The sequence below is a fragment of the Mixophyes fleayi genome, chromosome 1 (genome assembly GCF_038048845.1).
Source record: "Mixophyes fleayi isolate aMixFle1 chromosome 1, aMixFle1.hap1, whole genome shotgun sequence".
Taxonomy (NCBI): Eukaryota; Metazoa; Chordata; class Amphibia; order Anura; family Limnodynastidae; genus Mixophyes; species Mixophyes fleayi.
The window spans coordinates 332,264,877-332,291,159 of NC_134402.1; the positions used below are offsets into that span (position 1 = coordinate 332,264,877).

Below are 26,283 nucleotides of genomic sequence, written 5' to 3' on the forward strand. Positions count from 1 at the left end.
CATATATGCTTATGCTAGAAAACAAAATTCATATATGCTTACTAATGCATACAATTTGGTTAGTAAGGTATGTATTGTTTTGCTGCAAAGGTTTAAAAAGTGGTGGCGACCAACTACTCATCTGTCATCCGTTTCTCTACATAAAATCTATGCACGTGCAACGGCAAATAGATAAAGGACAGAACTATATTCTTACATGGACCAGGGCTGATGGAAATATGTTCAAAAGTGAGATTGCCCTTTGGCAAAATATCAACCACTGGAGTTTATTACTACATAACTCAATATTGCTTTATTGCAGTTTGTATTGGCTTTCTAAGCTATTTTTAGCACAGCTATAACTGCATATGCAGCAACACATCCATGCTTCTGTAAGTCACAAATATGCAATGGTTTACCAAACTGATTTGCATGGCGTCCATCAGCTCACCAGCCACACTGAATCACTGACCACAGTTGAAGCATTTCCTGTAATTCTGCTTATTCTAAATTATTAATTAATGAGCAAACATCATAGAAATATTTAAATATAAAAGTAGGGGACAGATTTAATATAAGCACAGTTGTCCTGTAGCTAAGTGCAGCAGCGACTGAGAAAAAGCATTTTCCCTATAGCAGACATAACAAAGTTGTTTCTTTTTTTTTCAACAAATAATAAATGTACTGAGTGACGGGGAGAAGTCAAGTTACATGACTCTCATATGCATAGAATAGATCTGCCAATGTTCTATGTTACTATGTGAATGGGTAGATGTGATCACGAGATCGTTGACAAATAACCCTGACGCGTCCTATATATGTGGTAAGGTCACCCTTATTGAACTGCATGGTAAATGCGTATTAAATACATATGATCTAGTCCTTACCAGACTAAATCTTCTATTACTGTCAGGTGGGTAATTTCTGCACCCAGCATATAACTGCACCAGGAGTCTATCAACTCCTTATGTCTGCATGTTGCAGGCAGTCTAAACATCAAATTCCTGTCACAATACAGTGGATATGCTCTATAGACAAAGAACATAAGTGCAATTTGTCAACCTTGGATAACTAAAATATACACAACACGTCTAGAAGAAACAATGGTATTTGAAACAAGCTACAGAAAGAAATACTTTTTTTCCGAGCAAGGTACACTCTTCTAAGGTGTCCTCTTTTCTCCATATTCAAGTTACCCCATACTTGCCAACTCTACCGGAATGTCCGGGAGACTCCGGAAATTCGGGTCCGTCTAACAGACTCCCGGGAGAGCAGGCAAGTCTCCCGCATCCTGCAACTGCCTAGCCTAAATGACAGGATTTGCGGTGAATCGCTGCATTTTGCCCCGCCCCAACGCAACATTTTCGTTGCAAGGGGCCAAAATGCTGCGTTTGGCCGCACCCCGCCCCCTCCCGCCCTCTAGTCACGCCCCTCTCCCGGACTACACCTGCCGAAAGTAGGCAAGTATGAGTTACCCAAAGAACTATAAATGATTAGTGTTCAACACAGATGGACAGCATGATTGTCTTGGGTGTCACCTAGCTGCCTTTTTTGAAAGATGTGTTTTTGCACTATTAATAAATCTAAAACTAAATAGAAACATACATCCCTGTGGTGCACGCATGAGAAAATGTGCAAGCCACGCTACACGGAAGCATGGCTTCACCACATTGGGAGCGTGCCACTTCCCCCCGGTGGTGTACCAGTGCCCTGAAGAGCCGAGCTGACCCAAGCCCCCTACCCTTCCCCTAAAAATGCAGTGCAGTAGCGGTACACATCTCCCAACTATTGATAGGTAAGTCAAAATGACTGCATGATTTCTTTTGAACACTGTTAAGGTGTGTAAAAGTAATCTAATGAAGACTGCCTAATACCGTATCCAATGACAAATTGGCAAACTGATGAGGTGTTAGGATTCACCACAATTGTCTTACTCACTTTGCTGTATGTCAAAAACCATATTTTTAAGGGCTTATTTAACTAAAACATGACCTCTCAGTGACCCTAAGAACAAGGAGTGATCTAGAGAAGCCATGAAATAGTAACACAAATAATATCCTCTTCCAGTGCACACTGCTCAGTCTGTCAGCTGAAAACAGCTAAGGTGCTATTGGGGTCATTAACTAGAGAATGATATTCCTCTATTAAGTATTCATATTTTGTGATGGTTGTATACCCAAGTGAGTTTGATGATGAAGGCATTTGCATTTTGATCAATAAAAACACTTTTAGTTTAAAACTAGGTGAAGCTTCCAATTACAGCTACTGAATTTTTTTGCTGTGAGAGAAACATTACATAAAAAGCCCTTTTTTCCAGACTGCAAGTTTTAAGCGCTTTAACCATTTGGTACCAAAAGACTAACCATGGACGTCTTATAGGTCGATGAGTTCCCCATCACTAGAGATTAGTAACATTTTCAAAACTGTTCCGTGGAATATTTGCCTCAACCAGATTTTGGAGGTGGCATTTTGCATGTTTCTCTAGTGGAATTTGGCCCTAAGTGCCGAATTGCACCATAATTTTTGTTCCACTTGAAATTCTCCCTTATTATACCCCAAACTCACAAAAGAGCAGAATGAACTGACATATCATTTACAAATGCAGAGTCAAAGTTGAATAATTGGGTAAAGTTATTCTAAATTAATAAATATAGATTGTAATAGATTCCTTGCGAATGCAATTAGTATTCAACGTTATACCAGGGTAAACACGCAATTGCACAGGTAAACAGCGCAAAAAGACTTACATTCGCACCTACACTTGTAAATAGTTCACATTTAATAAAGTTCCAACTTACATTCTTTTATTATTAAGAATTAGAGATTATTTATACAAAGATAAATTTACATAAAAGGTATTTATGGTTTAGGTCCTAAAAAATGTATGGTGTTTGGTCTTATATTAATCCACATTTTACCAGCAGGAATCCAGTGTCATTGGAGAAGCAATCACACATAGTGGTCGCTAGTTATGATTAGTATTGGATTCATACTCAAAAATACTTTGTTAATGGGTTAGCTCAAACCAGAGTTTCAGCGGTTCCCTCAGGCAAGACCCCTAGGCAGCTGCTGGAATGATTTGCCCCTACCTTTGGAAAGGCATCATTTGAACTGACCTATGACCTACATTATACTGGACTGACTTGACCCCTGGGCCAATGAAGAAAGATCCTAGTGTTATCTTTGTGTACATTGTGACATCATTACTGTTTTTTCAATCCAAACTGCATATAAACAGGCTCCGACCCAGCAACAGTCTCTCTTTACCTACACAGACTTTAGAATTGATGACTGTTCCTGGATCCAGGGCGCCTGCGTAATGTATCGGTTATAGTTTATTGTATTTTGTTATACTTTGCTATTAAATCTCTTGTGCGTTGGAACCACATTAATCACATCAGACAATCTTTACTGGTGACAATAGTAATGGACGTAACAGCAGTATGGAATGCTAATTCACAGAATGGTGATCCAAAAGTGGAATTCTATCATCAAAACTTTGCACCTGCTAAACCACCAAATTTGATTAATGCAAAATTCTTCAGCAATTTCATTCATCTCAGCCCTGTCACTATTCCAGTAGCTGCCTATTTATAATACTTGCTTATATTGATATATTTGTGTATTTTATATAGTCTAGCAGTAATATGTAAATAAATATTTATTGCTCATATTTGTATATTGTCATACATTATAGGGTTGATGCAGAGTTTGACTCAAAATGGGAGTAACTTACACTCATTTTAGGTGCTCTTTTATTAAAAAGTATTTCCGCCCAAATGCAGAGGCGGAGGCATCAAGATGCCCCCCCCTCTGCATCAGTAGTCACCATCATCAACCCGTATTTGGACCTGCCCTATAGTCTCCCAACCGATGTATATGCGTGTTCCTGCAGCTTAGCATGAGCACATTTGCAAGAACATTCCTTTAGTTTACTCAGCCTGCATTTTCACACCCCTTCCCTCTCTGTCCCGCCTCTCCATGCCCAGGTGGGCGTAAGTGCCAAAATATACTTAGGAGCATACAGGTGCTTCCACTTTCTGGGCATGCTCTGAGCGAATTCACGCAAAATGCGCTACGCACACTGGCGTACGTCCCACTCTGCATCAGTCCCACTTATATATTTTTGTAATCTAGCAGAACTATTTACATAAATACCCGTTGCCCATATTTGTATATATTATGTGCATATTTTTATATTTTTATTCCATATGTGTATTTAAATATCTTATCTATTGTAATGGCAAAACACACCCTAGAATGAATGCTAAAGACCAGGCTACTTGTGTGCTCTATTTCCCATAGAGCTAAAAGTTGCCCCAGGACTTCAGCACATAGTTTTAGGCGGTTGTCAATCTTGTTCTATGCAGACCTAAAGAAAAAGACAGAGACTAGGTCAGGACCAGCTAAAATATAATGTACAGGGATTTCAGGTAGGGGAAAAAGTCATTAAAACTTATACTAAGGTCTGGGGGATAGAGGTTTGGAGGTCAGAGCAGTGAACAAGCAAGCAAAACCAAGGTGTGGGTTAGCATCAAAACCTTAGAAGATCACAATGCTGTAAAACTTAATAACTTCTGTGATGGATGACACATTAAAGTGTAGGGGGAATGCTCCTCCCATGTCTCATCAGCTCTGCAGTTTTCTGAGCATCATTAGTTCCATATAACAACAAAGAATTGTTACCCATAGTTGTCTACTCTGCCGGAATGTCCGGGAGACTCCCGAATTTTTGGGAGTTCTCCCGGAATCCCGAATCCAGCCGTCGCCGGTGTTTAAGATGGTGGGGAGCGGGGCTAAACACGGTGTGGTGGCCCCGCCCCTACTGTGATTGGCCAAAATTGTCTAGGCTTGACAGGGGCGGAGCCTAACAGCGCACCACACGTGGCTACGCCCCCCTCGACGGACTTCCCTCCCGGAAAGCTGCCTTCAAAAGTAGGCAAGTATGTTGTTACCCCTTCATTTCAAAATGTGCCCACAGGAGCCAATGAGCGCTATCAATGCTAGCGCAGGTCTAACTGAAAAAGCGCTAGAGTTCAAACTGCCCATCTGACACCATCTTAAGATTGGGCTTAAATCTACCACCAGCCTTGACTTCATTACCACCATCAACTTTCCTTAGTGCCATAAAATACATATACACTGTAGCGTACAAGAGCAATTAAGAAAATAATGAAAATCACTGCACTAAATGAATGTAATAAAGAATGTCTGATATTCATTGAACACACATTATGAAACACAAACACATTACAATTCACAGCTCTTCATAAACCCCCACTGGAATTCTATGGAGCCAAATACTCTGATCTAAGCGAGCTTTACGGAAAAACAAAGACTGATATTAATAAAAAATCTCTGTGCTACGAATATTCCTAGACACGTCTATTATTACATTTCATAAATACCACAGTGCATCATTTGATCAATAGCATGTGGCGAAACCAACTAATATGTAGCACACTTGAATTCAATTTAACAGCAGTCTCATTTGTAACATGTTTACTAAACAAATGCATAAAAATAGATGGTGAATAGGAGATTTCTATATCATTGCAGATATTCCAAACTCATCCAATTGTGCAAATATTATAATGAAATCTCTGATTTTATTACTGTCAGCAAAACATATTATAAATGCTGACAATATGTTGGTTCATCATAGTGTGTTTGTTGCAGATTTAATGGTCCAAAATGTGTCTTACGCTCAATATTTATTAATAGTTATTTATATAGTGCATACATATTACAGAGCACTATAAAGAGAGAATATTTAATCATTCACATCAGGCCATGTCCAAATGCAGTTTACAATATATATTCCCTACCCAGGTCCTCCAAGAGGAACTTTGGGCCCCAGTACAGTGACTTCTTGGGGCCCCTTCCATAGATACTCAGAATAGATCTTGTGTGCTGCCCCCTAGTGGCACCAAGCCACAAACATAGGTGTAGCCACACCAGGTTGGTGGCTCCTCCCACTACACACAGTCCCAGCCTCAGTACTTTGTACCGACCTCTCTTCCCTCTTGGAGTTCCTGATCATGAGGGCAAAGAGTCTTGGCTGGATGATCACTGGGACTTCACTCACTCATAATTTGTTAGAAAAGCTATTAGGTGAGGACAAACAGGGGTACCATCTGGGTAGCATTGAATTTACTTTTTTCTGCAAGAGGATGAGCACAATGTAAATGCACATGGTCATTGCACATCCTGTATATATAATTATATACACACAAACTGGTAAAATAGAGACTAGTTGTCACGAGCCGCGGTGGTATTCACAGATGCCGCTGCTCGCTTCCTGCTCCTTCTGGCGTCCCGGCCATCACCATGACGACCGGGACGTCACTTCCGGGATTCGGGCCGACCGTTGCCAGGGCATCGGCCGGACGCCGAAAGGAATCTTTATGCGCTCCGGCAGGCTGTGTAGCCGGGCGCATGCTCTGTAGTTTCCGCAGCCTGTGGGCTGATTAAGCAGGGCATATTATTCATTAACCTACACCTGAGTGTAGGTCCAGGAGCAAGCTCTGATTTGTTTAGCAGTATAGCAGGCAATTAGCCTGCAAATGTGCACTCAAGCCCTGATTGGTCTGCCTGTGTATTTAAGGCAGTGAGGTCTGTAGCCTCACTGCCGGTTATAGCTTCCTGTTACCAGTTTGCTGACCTGCTCTGCCCTTTGTCCCTGTACTGTGGATACTCTGCTGGATTGCCTGTGTATGACCTCTTGCCTGATTTGGACTCTGCCTGTTGTTTCCTGTGACCCTGACCCTTTTGGCTTGTACCTTGGACTCTGCTACCTAGCCCGTGACCCCGACCTCTGGTGTGTTTACCGATTACCCTGTTTGCTCATGACCCTTGACCTTGGCTATTGTTTTGACTACCCGCTGCTTTCTACCAGTCTCCTGGCCCGCCGCTGTGGTCCTATATTACCAACCCACACTACACCTGGAGCTAAGTCCTGGGGGCATCCGAGTACCGGTGAGCGCATCTAGCACTAAGGGAAAGGCGGCTGCTAAAGGTGAAACCTCCAACATTTAGTTCTGCGGGTTGGTGATCAGGGCCAGCAGCCTAACACTAGTTAGCAATGTTTCATGTGTGGTGATACTGGTTAGTAAGTCATGTGCACATTGATTTAGAGGGCAGTCCCTACAGATTTATGGTGTTCTCACTATAATTAGGGGTGCACAGTAAACTGAACGTGATAATGCTGTGATGTAGGTTCAATTTTAGATCATCCAACAATTGAGACTAGCAGCTACATTAAAAATAGGATAAATTAGATATGTTAGAGAGAGATAGATATTTTTAGTTATTTAACTTTATGTTAGAGTGGAATATAAAGATTTTCCAATGGAATATCCTTGAGTTTTATAGAATGTACTAAATAAATGACAGCTATATTCTGATTGGTTGCTATAGGCAACATCTCCACTTTTTCAAACCCGTAGCTTGATAAATATACCCCTTGGACAATACATATTTGTTTGCACCACATTTTGTTCTTTCAAAATAAAGAAAAAGTAAAAAAACAAATTGGAACACAGTTTATTAGTTGTTAGTACACAATCAGTTTACAAAAAAGTCATCATGGTGACTCTACTAAGCAGCCTAGAAACCATGTTTTGGGTCCCAACCAATAAATATAATACTTCTGATTTACATATTACAAAATATTTATTCTCAGTACAAGCCTTTTAAAAGTTGGTGCAATAAAAAACAGGCTATGAGAATTTAGTAGGAGACTATAGGTCATAAAAATCCTTGGGTGGCATTAGCCTGCTCACTCCTTACCAGTAGGACAACCATAGCTTTTATCATAGCTTTTATTTATCAGAAAAAAATAAATAGAAGATATTTCATTACACTAAACCCTTCTTAGGTAAATCATTCTGTCAACAACTTGTTCTTAAATTGCCACATTTTACCTAGTTTGGCCCATTTTATTTAGTCATTCTTAAGTATTGTAGTCAACATGTTATGTCCTGTACTTGCAACTAATCATATATGAAACATATGTAGAAATGCATCTGAGATTGCAACTGAAACAACTGTTTGAAGTCCCGTTTTTTATATCGTTCTGGTTCAACTTGTTTTGTTGCTTTCTCTAGGGTGTGTAATTAAAACACACAGGCTTCAGAGTCACAAGATCTCTTTGGGGATTGTAATTTTTTTTTGTTTTTGCATCAGCAATTTTTATATATATTTTGTCTGTAATTACTATTACATGTAATTACTACTGTATTTGAGGGATGTGCTGGTCACACATGTTGTTGGAGATGCTCATACACTCAGGTGAGTCCAGACTCTATGTAAGACAGTATGAATGTAAATTAATTATAAAAACTTGACTTACTTGGAAAATACTAAGCATAAAATTATGACGTAAGCCTATTTTATATATATATATATATATATATATATATATATATATATATATATGGCTTTATACTGTTCAACGGGATAAAAAATTCAGCTAAAAGGTACTAGTAGAAAACTGAAGTAATCCTGTAGTTAAAAAGAATCTGTGCACTTACAAAATTTGTTTTGATTATACTACTGCTGCTGATGTGCATAAAATCCAAAAATATTTTCTTGAATTTCGAGTGGCAGACAGGCCATTCACCATGAACATAGGGAAGGGTTCTTTACTGTAAGGGTAGTGATGACTGATTCACTAACATAATATAAACATAGATTGGATGTTTTTCTTACAATAAATAGGATATGTAGCTATAGATGGAAATTATATGGGGTAATTGACCCAGTTAATTTATCCAATTAAAGGATCTGTGCTTTTTTTTCAACCTTACGATGTCAATATATAATTCTGTGAAACATGGAAAACATTACAGTAAAAGTAATACCTCCAATGACACTTACCCAAGTTTGAAGAAGCTCTGCCCTCTGCTGCCCGGTCTTTGAGACTTTCCGCAATGCATAGCTGCTGTTCGTGATACTGTTTCGCCCTCTCCAAATCTTGCATACACCGTGCGGCATGCCCTAAACCTGCATAGGCTCGCATCTCAATAGACTTTTCTATTAATTCCTGTGCAAGTTCTAGGACATGGTTGTGGTAGGACATTGCCTTATCAAAGTTTCTTCTGTAATGAAAGGCACTGCCAAGGTTACTGTACGCTCGGGCTTCTTCCCGCTTGTTTCCAAGATCCTTTGCAATCTTTAAATGTTGTTCATGGCAATGAACGGCATTTTCAAAGTCCCCCATTGCAATGTAGACTGCTCCCATATTCCCCAGTTCTCGTGCTTCAGACAGTTCATCTTTGGATTGTTTAGCCAGGAGAACACACTGCTTGTGGCTTGCCAGTGCATTGGGGTAGTCGCCAATTGCAGTGTAGACGTGGCCCAAACTGCTTAAGGCAGATGACGCTGCCTGTAGAGATAAGAAGGTTAAATTTAGTCAAAGTATTACAAGTTAAGTGCAATACTAATAAATAAATATATATATGTGTGTGTGTGTGTGTGTGTGTGTGTGTGTGTGTGTGTGTGTGTGTGTGTGTGTGTGTGTGTGTGTGTGTGTAAAACATCCATTCAAATAAACAGATGGAGAAACACACCAATAAAAATGGAACATATTTACTAATTGAATTATGCTACAATAATATGTATAACATGCTGCATCACTACTTAGCTTTCTGTACTTATTCTAACTGCGGAACTACTTCATGTGCTGTGCCTTATCCAATCAACTTACAAGCAACAGCCCGGTGGCTCAGTGGTTAGCACTTCTGCCTCACAGCCCTGGGGTCATGAGTTCAATTCCCAACCATGGCAAACCAGTATCTTGCCTAGGGCCCTATGAGGTCTAAATCCGGCTCTGCTTAGGAGGAGCCTTCTATATAGCCCATGAGCCATCTGCCATCAACGGGATGCCAAACAAATAGAGCATGGGTTGTATTTGGCATACATATGAACTGCAAGACATATTATCATAGGCAATGTTTTAATGTACAGCAAATGATATAACTATAACTAATTAAAAAGCTGTGTTATGCGTTTCCTGAAATTAAGCATTTATGTCCTTAAAGTACTGAAATGTAAAGTCTGCAACACATTCCTGAATGCAGAGGAAATGTTATCCATTATTGCTGCCACCCTAAAATTGGTTGACTTGCCTGTTCGGTAAGGAATTTAATCTGTAAGATACTGCAAAAAATGCCCATAAAAAAGATGAATTCTAGAATGAGAAGATGTCTCATATGAAAGCTTGCGGAGAGAAGATGATCACTCATGAGCTTGATTATTATTATTATTAATACATGTATAATATTTCTTCCAGAAATATGTTTTATTATACTCCTAATCCGTGGCCCTGTGAAGAGCTTATCTTGCCTTTTTCATGGTGAACAATAAAAATTAAGGACTTAAATTAAACTGTAGTAGATGAAATTATGCATTTTATGTAGAAGCAATGAAGATGTCTCAAGAAAATGAAAGAGAAATTATTATTTCACATAATATTTTAAATAAATGAGATAAAGGCCCATTTGATATAATCTGCCGGACCTCAGTAGTATATACTAGAGCATAACTAGCTATAATTTGCCCTCATGTATCGAAAAGTCTCACCTTGTCTTTAATGTGTATACTAATATATATATATATATATATATATATATATATATATATATATATATATACACACAAATCCATATTAGTGAATGGCATATGATAGTTTTGCATTGAAGCAGTATACCATATATATATGTATATATATATATATATATATATATATATATATATATATATATATACACATGTATATATACATAAAACATTAGTTAATCACTATAGAAATCTATCTCCAACTTGCCCTGTCACCACAAAGATTTATTTCAGGGGCTGACACTGTTAGGAAGTCTTCACTTCTGTGACTTATCCCTAAGTGCATTCACAACCTAATATAGTCTCTGTAAATCAGTATTCTATGTACATTTAATGCTATAAAAAACAAGACAACAAAGATATAAACATTATTAGATTAATATGACAAATAGTCACATTTCTTACTGGATAAAAATGGTAATAAATTTACATATATAAATATAAATGCAAAACAGCTTATTTAAAATAAAACACTGAAGCCACACTTGCATACACTTTCATAATCTGCTAGAAGGTTACAAAGTTTGGATAATTCACAACTAATTTATTGACCTGTTTTCCAACAATTCTACTAATGGGTCCTAAAAATATATCATAACTCTCTTTTCCTGGAATATAGCAGAGATATGGCATTAATTCCCCCAAACATAGTATGATTTTTCTGCACATATATATATATGAAACATGATTGCGTTTTATGGATTCCTAAAAGGGATAGAATATCACTATAGGATCCTTAAGGAACACATGTAATGTTGTTACTTTCAGGTCTTCTCAAAAATAAATTATGGAAAGTGTTGTTTTGATCCACCTAAGGATTATACACTGAATTTGGCCATAGAAATTTTAGCCAAACATTCAGGGTCATTTGGTATGTTTAAGAGGGAAATACAAAAAAAGGGTGGATTGTTCCTCTGTGATAACTAGGGATAAGCGGGCTCGGATATCTGAAATCCGAGCCCACCCGAACCTTGCCGATCCGAGACGGATCCGAGACAGATCCGGATATTCCCACCAATTGCAAAACTGAAAGCGAGGCTCCGAGTCATAATCCCGTTGTCGGATCTCGCGATACTTGGATTCTATAAATTCCCTGCTGGCCGCCGCCATCTTCACTCAGGCATTGATCAGGGTAGAGGGAGGTTGTGTTAGGTGGTCCTCTGCCCTGCTATATCCTGTGCTGTGCTGTGCTCAGTCCAGTGGTGCTGTGTCCTGTGCTCTGTCCTTCTGAGTTCAGTGGTGCTGCTGGGTCCTGTGCTGTGTCCTGTTCAGTCCAGTGGTGCTGTGTCCTGTGCTCTGTCCTTCTGAGTTCAGTGGTGCTGCTGGGTCCTGTGCTGTGTCCTGTTCAGTCCAGTGGTGCTGTGTCCTGTGCTCTATCCTTCTAAGGGAATTGTTATTTTCCCATTATTCCCAAGTTATAAAAATTTTTAAAAAAAGTTATAAAAAAAAATAATTATAAAAAAAAGAAATTAAAAAAAAATATACAAAAACAATCCTGCAGTATAAGTCCATTGGTACTGCAATATTACAAAGTTCACTGATTCTGCAGTATAAGTCCAGTGGTACTGCAATATTACAAAGTTCACTGATTCAGCAGTATAAGTCCAGTGGTACTCTCCTGTGCCGCATATAATTTTTAAAGGCTTTGCCGAGTGTGTGTGGCTTAGGGGTACGCTCTCTTGTGCTACATATAATGGAAAACAAAAATTTGGAGGATAAAGCTGCGAGGAAAAAGCTCAGTTTTCCTAAAAGACCCGCTGGCGGGGATGCTGATAACATCTGGTCCGGACTGAAGGACCTGCCAATCATTGCAGACATGTCTACTGTTGCTGCATTGGATGCTGTCACAATAGAAAAAAATGGTGGAGGATTATTTTGCTGACACCATCCAAGTAGACATGTCAGACAGTCCATATTGTTACTGGCAGGAAAAAAAGGCAGTTTGGAAGCCCCTGTACAAACTGGCTCTATTTTACCTGAGTTGTTCCCCCTCCACCTGGTCAGTGAGCGGCAAAGGAGGTTGCTTCCTCATAACGTTGAAAAAATGATGTTTATAAAAATGAATAATCAATTCCTCAATGAAGTACAGCACTGCCCTCCAGATAGTACAGAGGGACCTGTGGTTGTGGAGTCCAGCGGGGACGAATTGATAATGTGTGAGGAGGAGGAAGTACACACTGTAGGGGGAGAGGAATCAGAGGTTGAGGATGAGGACGACATCTTGCCTCAGTAGAGCCTGTTTTGGACTAAAAACAATATTGTGAGGTGTGAGGTGTTCAGAATAGACTGGGAATTAGTGGAAATGATTGTTATTGAATGTTATTGAGGTTAATAATAGCGTAGGAGTGAAAATAAACCCAAAAACTTGATTTTAACACTTTTTATGTTTTTTTCAAAATAAATCCGAATCCAAAACCTTTAAATCCGAATCAAAACCTTTCGTCAGGTGTTTTGCGAAACAAATCCAAACCCAAAACCTCAAGGAAATCCGAATCCAAAACACAAAACACGAGACACCAAAAGTGGCCGGTGCACATCCCTAGTGATAACAGGGCATCTCCAAGAAATAGTCAAAAAAAAGGTGACAGAAAGAAGGCCTCTGAAGTAGGTCTGTTGCTTCATCAATATACATTAACCCCTTGTTTGTTTGCTTAGACAAAGTGATTTGTTGGACAACAGCGTGACTAAAACACTTTGGCAGGACAGGTCATGATAATGATGCTGAATATGTTATAACCATGACAAACAGTTGGACATAGGGCCACACATTTCTTTGTAGCTTCCTACTTGCCTCCATTCTCGGCATAACTCACAGGGCCCCATAGAAAAGTTTGGCTCTTCTGCTCAATACCCAGTTCTGGTTTAAATTCCTCTGTGACAATTAATACACATTGCAGACCTGTTTGGACTGATAGTAATCATAATACCTGCTCAGAGGAGCATGGAAATATATCAGTGGGCATACCCTGACCGCTGGGGCCCCTTAGCAGCTACATGGGTTGCTCTGGCAGTAGCTCTTCCACTGGGTCATTGCCTCCAACACTCATCTCCTGAAATAATATGTGCTGGACATTCTGATGTCTAATAAAGTGGGAACATCTTAGACATGTAAGAGATGAAGACTGAATTAAATAAGGTGCTAAGACCCAATTCTAATTTGAAAAAACAAATTAAGGAGATTGGCTTAACAACCCCTCACCATAATACTGATGATGTCATTGGCTACAAGTTATTCTGTCACCACCCACTTCAAAACTGATATACTCTGTGCTACTATGAAAACGAGCAGGAAGAGAACACTGTGTACGATATGATGCTAAGACTGTAGTGAAACAGTTCTTAAAAGATGGGGGGAACAACGCTATCCCTCTGGTCAGCCATATTGATAACACATGGTTGTTCCTCACAAGCAGCAACAGGAATATCCATCCCCCTTAATCAAAGCAAGTAAGGAGTGTTCAGGAAAACTACCATGTTTACTATATTTTTGCTACTAAATGCTCTTTCATATAGTTACCGTTTGTATGTCATCTATAAATTCCATTTAAAATTCTAGAAGCATAATGGAACAATAATATGCCCAGTATAGCAATCTTGTATATTTCCCCTTGTGTGAAGAAGACACATGGCAGAGGTCCTTAGTAGTTCGGAGGTGTGATAAATTATACCACACTGCACAAAAGACTAGGCACCATTTTCATGTATAAATCTGAGTGTGCTCTGTTGTTTTGGAAAGTAAAAGATTAATAAACAAACAATATTTCTTTTTCAAGAAGGAGTAGTAACAGATTAGCTATAAAAAACAATTTATAGCTAATTAGATGCGGAAGTTGGCAAGATACACTACCTTTACCAGCGTCTGAAATTGAAAAACTACACTAGGTTTCCCTGAGGCAATTTAATTACAACATAAAAGCTGACAAATTGTAATGACTTACAGCGCTGTAAAATCAATATTATTTTTGCTTATTTTGGGGTAAAGTGATAGGCTTCTATTTAAATTAAATTATGGCTGAATAATTTCCAACCTAGCTGAGAGGCTCACAAATACCTCTTAACTTACAAGTGGGGAAAACGCTGGTTAGGCTTTTGGATTTTCAATTTCATTTCACAGCATTCAGACCTACAGAGACCCAAACGTATTTACAAATGTCCTCTCAAATGATAAAGTGTTCTATTTGTCAAAATCAACCCACTATTTCAATCATTCCACCATAGGAAATGGATTCTAGAAGGATAAAAAAGCTACTTACAAAAGCACCTATTTGAGACTATAGATGTCCTTCCTTACACAATGTACTTTTGGGACACAGGTCATGTTTAATGGTGTTTAATGCGTTGTAAATGGGCTATAACCTTATTTTTATGTTGTTGGCTTGGTATCTATATATTTACATATATGATTTATTATTGATTTTATTAGCATTGGGTCCCCACACTAATCCTAGGAGAACGACAGAGAAGATTATAAGATTTGTTTTGGTGACCTTGAGCAACTCCACCGTCCCAGACTATAGACAAACACTGGAGAAATGGCCAAACATGCAAATATGAACGATTACCTCTGAAATAAACAATATTTACTTTGCGGTTTATTGTGACTCAAATAATAAGATATAATGCACCATTTGCTAATAGCTCCATGTCCCAAACTGAGAATGTTGAGAGCCTAGAATTAACCTATGCATCAGGAATTCTGAAATTTACTGGAAGTTATCAATTACAGACATTACTATGGGGCCTACTTACTAATTTTTGGGTTTGTCCCCCCGATAATTTTCAATCCTATTTGCAGCTTATCGCTCAGATTTATCGGAGCTATTTATAATTATTTTCCCGCCAGGACAGCGCTTCTAACAACGCCTGCCTCAGCGAAGGACTTTCACGCCCATTGAGATCTTCAGCCGTAGCGAGGAAAGACATCACTATCATGTTTGGCTGCCTTACATTTACTGCGCATGCACAGCCGACATGTCGCGCAGGTTCAAACTACAGAGAAATTACAGTCTGCAGCGGTCATACAAGTTCAGTTGCGCATAACGCCATCTGAAGTTGGGGACAGCGATACTAAGCACTAAGCTACTGAGCGCCAGAGAAATCTATAATATCTCTGGCATTATTGATAAGATAAATTACCCTGATATCTAAAGTTGCCATAATCATGTGGAAACAGCTGTTTCCACATGACCTTCGATAAATATCTGCTTAATAAATAGAAGTAACTGAAATTCAAACCTACTTGAAAAGTTTTAGAATAATTGTATGTAACTGCATTAAGATTTTATAAATAAGAAACTTGAGCTCAGCAAATGAATGTCCTTTGGTATTGCACACAATTTGCAAGTAACATTACTTACTAGCATGTTGTATCATATAATATACTATCTAAAGCTATACTGTAATAGTCCTTTTTTTCTCCCTAATAGCCTGTATTTTTTAATCATTCAATGGAGGGGTGAACTGGATCATTATATGTATGTCTGAATTAGTGAAACAGCAAATGTTTTATGATCTGAAGATTCACTCAAGAACAATAATATTTGGACATATGTAGCTAGCTTAAGGCCTAGACACATATTTTTTTAGTATACAGAAGTAGTTACTAGTCTTTCAGAGGCCATTACCAGAAATACTGACAACAAGAAAGGTTCAAGTAGGTCAAGCAGAGCACAAGCACATACAATGCACATTAAACCCATCATGTGAGTCATTTTACCTCATACTTGCCAACTTATGGCAAGTATGATCTGGCAGCTGCTGAGGGAAGGTGGGCGTGCAGGGGGTGGGGCTCCGAAAATCGCATCATTATGTCACGGGGGTGGGGCCCAAATGCCACGATTCCCGGTGAATCGCAGCATTTTGGACCTAATTCTGCCCACTTCACTAGGAAGTGGGCAGATGCGGGAGATTTCAGGTTACTCTCCCAGGAGTCCGTGAGACTCACCCGAAATGCGGGAGTCTCCCGGACTTTCTGGGAGAGTTGGCAAGTATGTTTTACCTCACTTATGAGCTGATCAGAAAACATGACTCACTTGCGACTAGCCACTTCCTGCTAGAATGACATGAAGGGGCGGGCGGATCACTGCTTCCGCTGCAGACCCTGTTACCTTACAGTCACTGAGCCAGACACATTTGGATGGGGGCCATGGCAGATTAGTGTATGCAAATAGAAAATGGGGTCATGGCAGATTATTGTATGTGAATAGAAAGTGTTTATTGTGATTTATGCATGTTAGTGCACTTGTCATACTCTGCCCACCACTGCATACCTAGGCGCTTTTGAAATTGTATGAGCAGGGATAATTCCTTTACACCTCTATTCAGATTTTATGCATTAAGGGATTCCAGGAGTTGGGGGGACATCCCAAAATTCATGAACCTCCCAGAAATTCTGTGAGAGTAGGCAAGTATGAAGTAAATAGGTTAGAAACAATATATACTGAATAACATAAAGTGTAGAAAAGACGTAAAAACATGCAAGGGCACAATGGTGGCTCAGTAGTTAGCAGCAATTAGCAGTAGTCACTGCAATGGGGTTATGAGTTTGATTCCAGGGACTTATCTGTGTGGAGTTTGTATCTGTGTGGAGTTTGTATCTTCTCCCCGTGTTTGCATGGGAATGGGGCAGAGGCTGATGTGAATGGCAAATATTCTCTGTACAGCGCTGTATATTCGGTGGCACTATAAAAATGGTGATGATGATGATGATGATGAGTCAGCCCGCTGCCTCTGCCCTGACATAGGTGGACTTTCTTCAAAGGATGGAGGGATTTAAGCTCCAAAACTGAAGTTTACTCACTGCATTTTTATTACATTAAAGTCACAGTCTCACATGTACAAAACATGATCAAGCCAAACATTACAATATTGGGCACCCTTATTTCAAGCACCAACAGCCTAAACCGTATCTGGAGATCCCATATAACACACGCACCTGCACCTACACGGAACCCCAGCAACAAGCTGCTGCTCTGACACCAGCCTTGAAATCACCTCTTTACTGCACTTGAGCTTAATGACAGTAAACAAAATTAAAATGATTAAAAAAAAGGCAACTATTCCTAAATGAAGCTCATATTTGTTAAAAAAATATAGTAATTTATTGATAGAATACAGTTCCCTGGGAAGACTAGACTGGATTAGTGAATATCACTTCTATAAAAAGAAATGGGGTTATGGATCTAGAACACACGTATTAACGGATTTCTGTGTCTTCAAGCACAAAATGGGAAGTATACAGCATGAAATTATTTATAACCTACGATTGTCTAAGTCACATACATTATGTACTTTTCATTTATATTCCTTCTGTATACTGGTAGAGAGATCAAACTTTAATGTAATGTATTGCATAGCAGCCATGCTGTCAAAACGTTCACAATTTAGTTGAAATATTAACTTTATATTACATAACAAATAAAAGCAACTTACTTTTAAAACCGAAGCAGAATGTTAATTTAGAAATGAATATAATTTTAATGGCACAACAATAGATTTGACATTTTGAATCTCACATAGATGTACTTATTATTATTATTTTTTTCTAAATAGCAAGTAGGTACCTTATAAACATTTTTCTAAACTGTCCTCCTACAAATTATTATATTCTTTTCAAACACTCTCTGGTTGGCAAAGAAAAATGTCTGTCAGAGACAGACACAGTCAGCTTCCCAATTAAGGCTGGGTACACACTACAGGTTTGTCAGCCAATCATCGGGCCAAGCACCCGATAAACCATCATCATCATCATCACCATTTATTTATATAGCGCCACTGATTCCGCAACGCAGTACAGAGAACTCATTCACATCAGTCCCTGCCCCAATGGGGCTTACAGTCTAAATTCCCTAACATACACACACAGACCGAGAGAGACTAGGGTCAATTTTTAATAGCAGTCAATTAACCTACAAGTATGTTTTTGGAGTGTGGGAAGAAACCGGAGCACCAGGAGGAAACCCATGCAAACACGGGGAGAACATACAAACTCGACACAGATAAGGCCATGGTCAGGAATTGAACTCATGATCCCAGCGCTGTGAGGCAGAAGTGTTAACCACTACGCTCTGTGCTGCCAGAGAAACGACCATTTGTCCTGACATCGCATTAGTATGTATATTTGCATGATAAGAAACAGTTGTATCAAAGTTTCTGATCGGTGTTTTAATTTAACCGCCTTCCGATCCTCCACTGTGTATGCACATATACGACTGTCGGCCAAGAGAGAGCATAGGAACCAATCTGTGTTGTTAAATGTAGAGCGTGTTGTAGGTGGAATAATTTGTCCGTTTGTTCTGAGACAGAATATTTCATTTCAGAGTCACAGAAGCTAACGAAATTTATAATGACATTGTAGAAAAGTCAAAGTTTATTATGTGTGTAAATCAGTGTGACAGGAATGAACAACTACATTGCTCTTGGACCAGATCTGAAGGTAAATCATGTATAGTGTGTACACATGAATTGACAGACTGATTGGAAATTCAGTTGTTTGTAAAATCGCTAGAGATAACAAATTGGTTGAAAGCTTTTGTAGTGTGTACCCAGCCTAAGTTTGTGTTTTTGGATAATAACAGTAACCAGCAGATTTTATAGAATTGAGATCACACGGGACCTGTGGTAACGGACAAACTGAAAAGGTGTTAGAGGTCTAGTAATGGGCAAATAAGAGAAATAATTTCTAATTTGCAAGTATTCAAATGGTCTTGCTGCCCGGAACTCACGTTTTTATTCAAGTTTTGCCATTACCATCCATTACCATCTTGGTACCTTTATTAGACCAGGGCAAGAAATGTGATATGAACTGACCAAGAGGAAACTTGAAGTTATTGCACAGCAGGTAAGAAAAGAGGGAAGGGATGTAGTTTTGAAGTAAAGTTTGCAGTGGTCCCATATTTAGCAAGGAAAATTCATAACAGGGTGCAAGGTCGACACAGAAGACCTCCTTCTGACTGGGACCCCTCATAACCATAGCCAGAAAGGAGACCACACGTAAGGAGGCCTCTAAGACTATCCACCAAGGGGCATGGTTGGTCGCTAACCAGACTATTGCTTGACTTAGATGGGACACCAATTTATAAAGATGAACATTCTAGATACCTCTCCCCCTGTTTGTAGTGCCATGTCTCAAGATACTTAAGCTAATTTTGGGGGGATTGCTCTTCCATATAAATTGGGGCAAACCACTCTATGTAACCGAGTTAATAGGTAGTACATTTTCTGCCACCTGAACAGATCCAATGTTATAGATTTGATGATATGGTTAGTTTTCTTCATGCTATATTTTCTACATATAACTGATATAGTACTTCCTTCCTTTTCCCTGAAGCAGGTACCAAATAATTTTAGAGTTGGTCTATAGACTTCTTTGATTAATATATTCTGGTTGAATAAATTCCAGCATGATTGGATTTTTTTTGGAAGACATAAGCTATTAGAGGCCAACTATATAAAGAATACAAAACAACTACTCTACTTAAAAGAGTAAAAGAGTAAATGGTGCTTTGTGGTTTACTTTGTTTTCTTTTTGCATTTCTTTTTGTAATCCAGTAACACTTGGGGGTAAATTTATCAAAATGCGCGTTTAAAGAGTGGAGATGTTGCCTATAGCAATCAATCAGATTCTAGTTATAATTTATTGAGTACATTCTTCACAATGACAGCTAGAATCTGATTGGTTGCTATAGGCAACATCTCCACATTTTTAAACCCGCAGTTTAATAAATGTATCCCTTGGTATTGTATAAATTCAATACACAGATGAGCAAAAATACAGATCCATGTTTAAAAAAAAAAATCGGATGTTTAAAAAAATATATGAAAACTAAACCATGAATAATGCATATGAACATTAAACAACTAAAACAAAATGAATAATTAAAAACAATGTCTCTATTTTTTTTCCACTTTGGGCATTAGGTAAAGAATCTACCCATACACCTTTAAAATATATTGCATTCATAAGGAAATAGCTCTAATATAATTTTCGCCTTTCATAATGTTCTTAAGTTATGCTGTTCTGCATTTAATATAGCAGATATCCCATTCCTATTTCTATTTTTAAAGCATATTTTCATTAAATCTAGAGTCACATACAAGAGGTGTACATCATGTATGTCAGCTGGACATCCACATGTTACTATCAAATGACTCTTCAAACCGATGTCCTAAATACATCATCTGATGCATGGACTATCCATACATATGTGCATTTCTATAATATAGTGATTATTAGAGCAAAAAATCTGGGAAAACATGCAAAAAAATATCCAAATGAGTCTGTCAGAAACTGCTAAGAGCATATATTTCAGCTCCAGTTGGTTTGTATTTTAGTGGAAAAATTATGCCATAATAATCAGTGCAACCAAATGAATAATTCATTGCAACAATTTGGTTAACCTCTGTGTCAACAGAGACAGCAATTAAACATGGAAAGTGTAAAGACGAGAGATGGAAACATGTAGCTTTAAATAGAATATAGTGGCCTAAATGAATTGTAATTATTACAATGCAACATTTAAATTTATCCATCAACTATTTTAACAAATCATGTTCATTAAATGTTTCAACAACAAACAGCCTGGGCCACCTTACATGAATAGCTAAGGAAAGACATGTAAACATTAATCTACTCAAATAAAAATACACATATGAAAAGACAAAATATTATACACAGAATTTAGCCCAAAAAACAAGCAGGTTTCTTTGTGTGTGTCAAAAAATAATCATTGTGACTGGATCACTTAGAAATAAGTTATAGTATAAATTTATATCAAGTATTTCATGTATATAATTGCAAATGTACTGAATTTTGCATTAGAAATGTATTGATTTCTGATGCAGTAAGTATATGTTAGACGAAATTTGTTTCTGCAACTGTCTGAAGAAAGGAAATCCCATGCCAAATAAGCCGTTTTCATCTGGGAGTGACAACCACTTTTTTAGCCTGTATACACAGCAGGGGGGCCGATACATTTTATCCCTTCTTGTTAAAAAGATAAACTACATAAATAATGCAACCATCAAGTAATTTAAGAAATCACAGAATGATGTGAAGTTTATTAAATTCAAGATTAGAGAATATATTACATCCTGATGCTAAATTTCTGATGCAATATTTCAGACTTTGTGGTGCCACAAAGGAACTGGGCTGGATTACCCCCTGCCAACATGTGTGTCAAAAACAGTTGATAAGAGCTGTATGTTTTATTTTCCATCTGTACTTCTGGATGATCACTAGTACTTACAACTAGTGTGTAATTGTCCTTGTAAGGACCCCTTGAGCAAATAAATAACATTGCTTGAATATTCTGCCTGACGCCTATTGGTTGCTGTATCCTGTGACCAACAGATAAGAGCTTACACTCTAATCCTTTTCCCTGACTATCCTGTTTTGAACCCAGCATCTCTGTGTCAATGATCTGCCCGCTACCCAGCTGTTCTGATCCATAGTAAGCGGTCAGAATGTACCAACCAACAGCAAAGTGGCGCTGTACCAGCTACCCCAGAATTAAGCGGTTCTAGGCACCCTGCAAAGGAGCCTAGTAGTGGCAGCAAGATTTTCCTACAACTATTGCGTAGTTGGCATTTGCAATCGGCGAGTGTCTGGTGACAAGGTGACACCAGTAGGAGTAGTCAGTAACAGTCGGTTACTGACGGTGAGAAAGAGACCCAGATAAACTTTGCAGAAAAACATCCCGTCATTCTTCTTCCCCCGATGGACTGGATGGTGAAGTAAGCTCATCCGGTCACAATCATGGAGTAGGTTATACTGAATACTGTAAATTGTGAAATTTTTAGAATATTAGTGTGTGTTTGTCTAGTGCTAGGCTTATCTGTGTACCATGACAGTCAGTGAGTGGTAACCAGGGTTTGAGTGTTAGCAAATACACGGACAGCATTCTTCCAAACAGAGCCCAGAGTCTAGGTGGGGCCTGAAAAATATATTTAGCTTGTAAACATAGTTATTTCCTTCTCTTTCTTTCCTTCCCTACTTCACTTGATGTTGCTTCTAATTTACACTTTCAGATACATTGTGACAGTAAACAAATTTTATTACTAAAAAGTAGTAAAAAAATATTTCTAATAGATATCAACCCCGGCAATCACATATACAGACAATCAGTGAACATTCACATATACAGCCAATCAGTGAGCAGTCACATATACGACCAATCAGTGAACAATCACATATACAGCCAATCAGTGAGCAGTCACATATACAGCCAATCAGTGAGCAGTCACATATACAACCAATAAGTGAGCAGTCACACATAGAGCCAATCAGTGAACAGTCACATATAGACCTAATCTAACTGTCTATCATAGTGGCAGGTACTATGCTATACATAGCATGCACATAGGGCCATGCTGTAGCATGTATTTGCCATGTAGCATGTATCACGATGGTTTGTTGTACAACTTCATATGTAAAATGTTGATAGGAGTTTGCTGAATCACCACTCACAATGTAAGTTGCCTCACATTTATTTTCGCCCTTGGGACCATTTTTTCTAAAACTAAGCATGAATAGACACAAAAAGACTACACTGACAAACTAAGCAGCTGCGAGACTCCACATTCTGAGTAGAAGGTAAATATCATATTCCTTAATATTCTGACGTTAAGCCAGGATCCTCCATAAAACAACAATGAACAAAATAACAGTTAAAGTGGGAGCCCTGATCGCTTATCTCCGTGTTCCGACTGAACAAGTGGCCACGTAAAGGCGTGATATGATTTAGACAATAAATAAAGCATTGCAGTGATATTATAGGTTCCACTTATTACTTGGCTGGCAGACATTTTTACACATGCCATTGGCAGGTAATAATTCCTGAACCTCTAAAGGTGACCTTCTGTTTCAGAAAGACTTCCAAAGAGAATGATAAGGGATGAAACCAAGATATATGTCGTCACAACAGTCAGTATTTTCCAAATGTAACAAAAGAGAACCAGTTATTATTGTTCTATTACATATAAGGATGGCATCCGTTTTATGAACATGTTCTGGTAAATGAATATACAGAAGACCTAGGTTATTCTCCTTGATAGTTAACAATAGCTAATTTTCTCATTGTTTTCAATTATCAATGTACCAGGAATCAAAAATAACTCTCACTAAACAACAACAATATTTTTTCTAATTACTGAAATAAAAATAACGTTAGCTGTAAGTACGAATGAGTTATGCCCAAAAAGAGACCACAGTTAATAAACAGGATTGACACAGTAAGATTTTAAGTGCCTGGGAGACCAACATAGTCTTCTGAAAATTAAATAGCATGCAATGTGTTATGAAAAGTAAAATCCTACTTAAATTGAGGATTATGTAGAAAGCAAGATGGGGCATGCCAGCCTAAGCCAATGCATGCAAGTTAGGAAAACACACCATTCAAACTAGCAATGGAAATGTGCTTTGGATAAAAAAAAATACGGATTTTGCAAAATATATTATCTGCTACTTATACATTTTCTTGGCAGCAACGTCTCTTTGTAATTTATTATCAGTAAGAAATACACTGGAAAACATTTTTCGGATTCATTTAGCCACAGATGTAATTCCCACATAACACCACACTAATTTAAAACAAAATAGTGAAATAAAGATTTTACAAATTATTAGCGTGGAATACACTTATGCCATTTCGAAGCTTAAGAAGGACCTAATAGTCCCACATTTTTAATTTAGGAGTTACTAACCTCACAGATCACAGATTATAATATCATCATCATCATTTATTTATATAACACCACTAATTCCGCAGCGCTGTACAGAGAACTCACTCACATCAGTCTCTGCCCCATTGGAGCTTACAGTCTAAATTTCCTAACACACACACACAGAGACAGACAGACAGGCACACACTAGGGGCAATTTGTTAGCAGCCAATTAACCTACCAGTATGTTTTTGAAGTGTGGGAGGAAACCCATGCAAACATGGGGAGAACATACAAACTCCTCACAGATAAGGCCATGGTCGGGAATTAAACTCATGACCCCAGTGCTGTAAGGCAAAAGTGCTAACCACTTAGCCACTGTGCTGCCCATCATATCAAAAGATTTGTGATATAATGCTCTAAATACTTATCAGATAGATAAAAGCAAATTTTTGTAAATTTTTCTTTTTTTTCTCCAAAACTAGAGGTGTGAATCCTCATTATATTAAAATTGCTGAAATTGTAATTCAACAAGAGGCACCAAGATGGTTGAACAGATAGAAAGTACTGGGGTCCTGGCCTGGCTGTTCACCACTAATCTGGTGTGAACCCCCCCCCCCCCCACCTTGGTGGCTATGGAAGGGGCCCCATGAAATTGCTATACCAGGGCCGAAATTCCTCTTGGTGGCCCTGCGTCAGCTGGTATTAATAAGATTCCCTTATTTCCCAAAAGTACCAGAATAGTCCACATTACAACACTGGAATGGGCATTTTGCACGTTGACACCTGTTTATTAATCTGTGGTGATACCACAGATTTTCTACTTCCGCTTATCACAGTGTACATGTACCTTGCGGCCCTTGTTAAATCGGCTTGCCCATTCCATTCATTGGCATGCTTCCATGTGCCTGGAATACAGTACCTTAAAATTATTATTTAATTGATACTATGCGGTTAGTAGTCAAAAAAACTATGGTACTATTTAAGACCATATAAATACTTTACAATGTACTTCATAAACTGTCCTAGGGCTGTGTACTATACATGCCATAGTTATGTGTATGTTATAGACATGATATGGATATATGAAATTGGATTTGGCAATTCACATAAATTAAGTGTTGTCCTATTTCTCATTCTAGTAATTTTTTTTTGTATTTGGAATCCTTTACCATACCTCCCAACATTGTTCCAGAGGTAACTAGCACTTCTTTATTGTTGGGTGTCTCACATCCCAAAAGGTTGTACCCAATACATCTGAGGTGCTAGACCAACCCCAACCTGTCCTAAAAACACCCTTAAATTGGGTCATGCCCAGAGACCTCTGGGTTCCATGCATCTGGTAGACGTACTCTCCAACTTCTTTGGACAAACATGCTGATTCTCCAGGATGGCAAACAGACCCCATGTAAATCAGGACAGTTGGGAGGTATGGTATCACTACGCACACTAAGAAAATCAAGCTCTACCAATAAAGTAGTAGGTTTTGCAGCAAGAAAATTTACATTTTCTAAGTTCCCAGATTTGTGTGTCAACGTAAAAATGACTCATTATAGGCATAGCCAGCACTCTATTTTCCTGTTCTAATTGCCTCAAATCTATATAATAGGGAAAAAGTAGGAAATTACTAGTATGCTTGATGCTTAACTTGCACCCACAAACTTCTCAGCTCTCAATGTAGCTGTCACTTCTGCCTACTCTTAGTGTTGGACTTGGCTGGAGCTCTTAGAAACCAAAAATAACAAACAAAAAAACAAGTGTTAAATGGCTAACATGAAGTACAGATAGTTTAAGATCTTTTTCTAAATAATGTCTTTTGTCATAAAGGTAGGTCTAAAATTATAGCTACCATGCAAACCAAAAATGGTGTGGGACTGGTAAAAAATGTGAACAAACACAGAGATAGTCTTATAATGCATATTTCTTCTGCTGGCTAGCAATTGATTGCCTAGGAAAAATCAATCCCTACATACCATCCAAGAAGTGAACAATTGTACATGGTTCAGTACAAACATGGAATACAAT

At 38.4% G+C, this 26,283-nt stretch overlaps 1 protein-coding gene across 3 annotated transcripts in view; it reads right to left on the minus strand.

The window, feature by feature from the left end:
* TTC28 (tetratricopeptide repeat domain 28) overlaps positions 1–26,283 on the minus strand; it is a 479,060-nt gene that overhangs the window by 175,884 nt on the left and 276,893 nt on the right. For all 3 annotated transcript variants that reach the window (XM_075214617.1, XM_075214609.1, XM_075214626.1), the window contains one exon: positions 8,860–9,367. In XM_075214617.1, the coding sequence (XP_075070718.1) occupies positions 8,860–9,367 (508 nt within the window). The remainder of the gene's footprint in view (positions 1–8,859; positions 9,368–26,283) is intronic.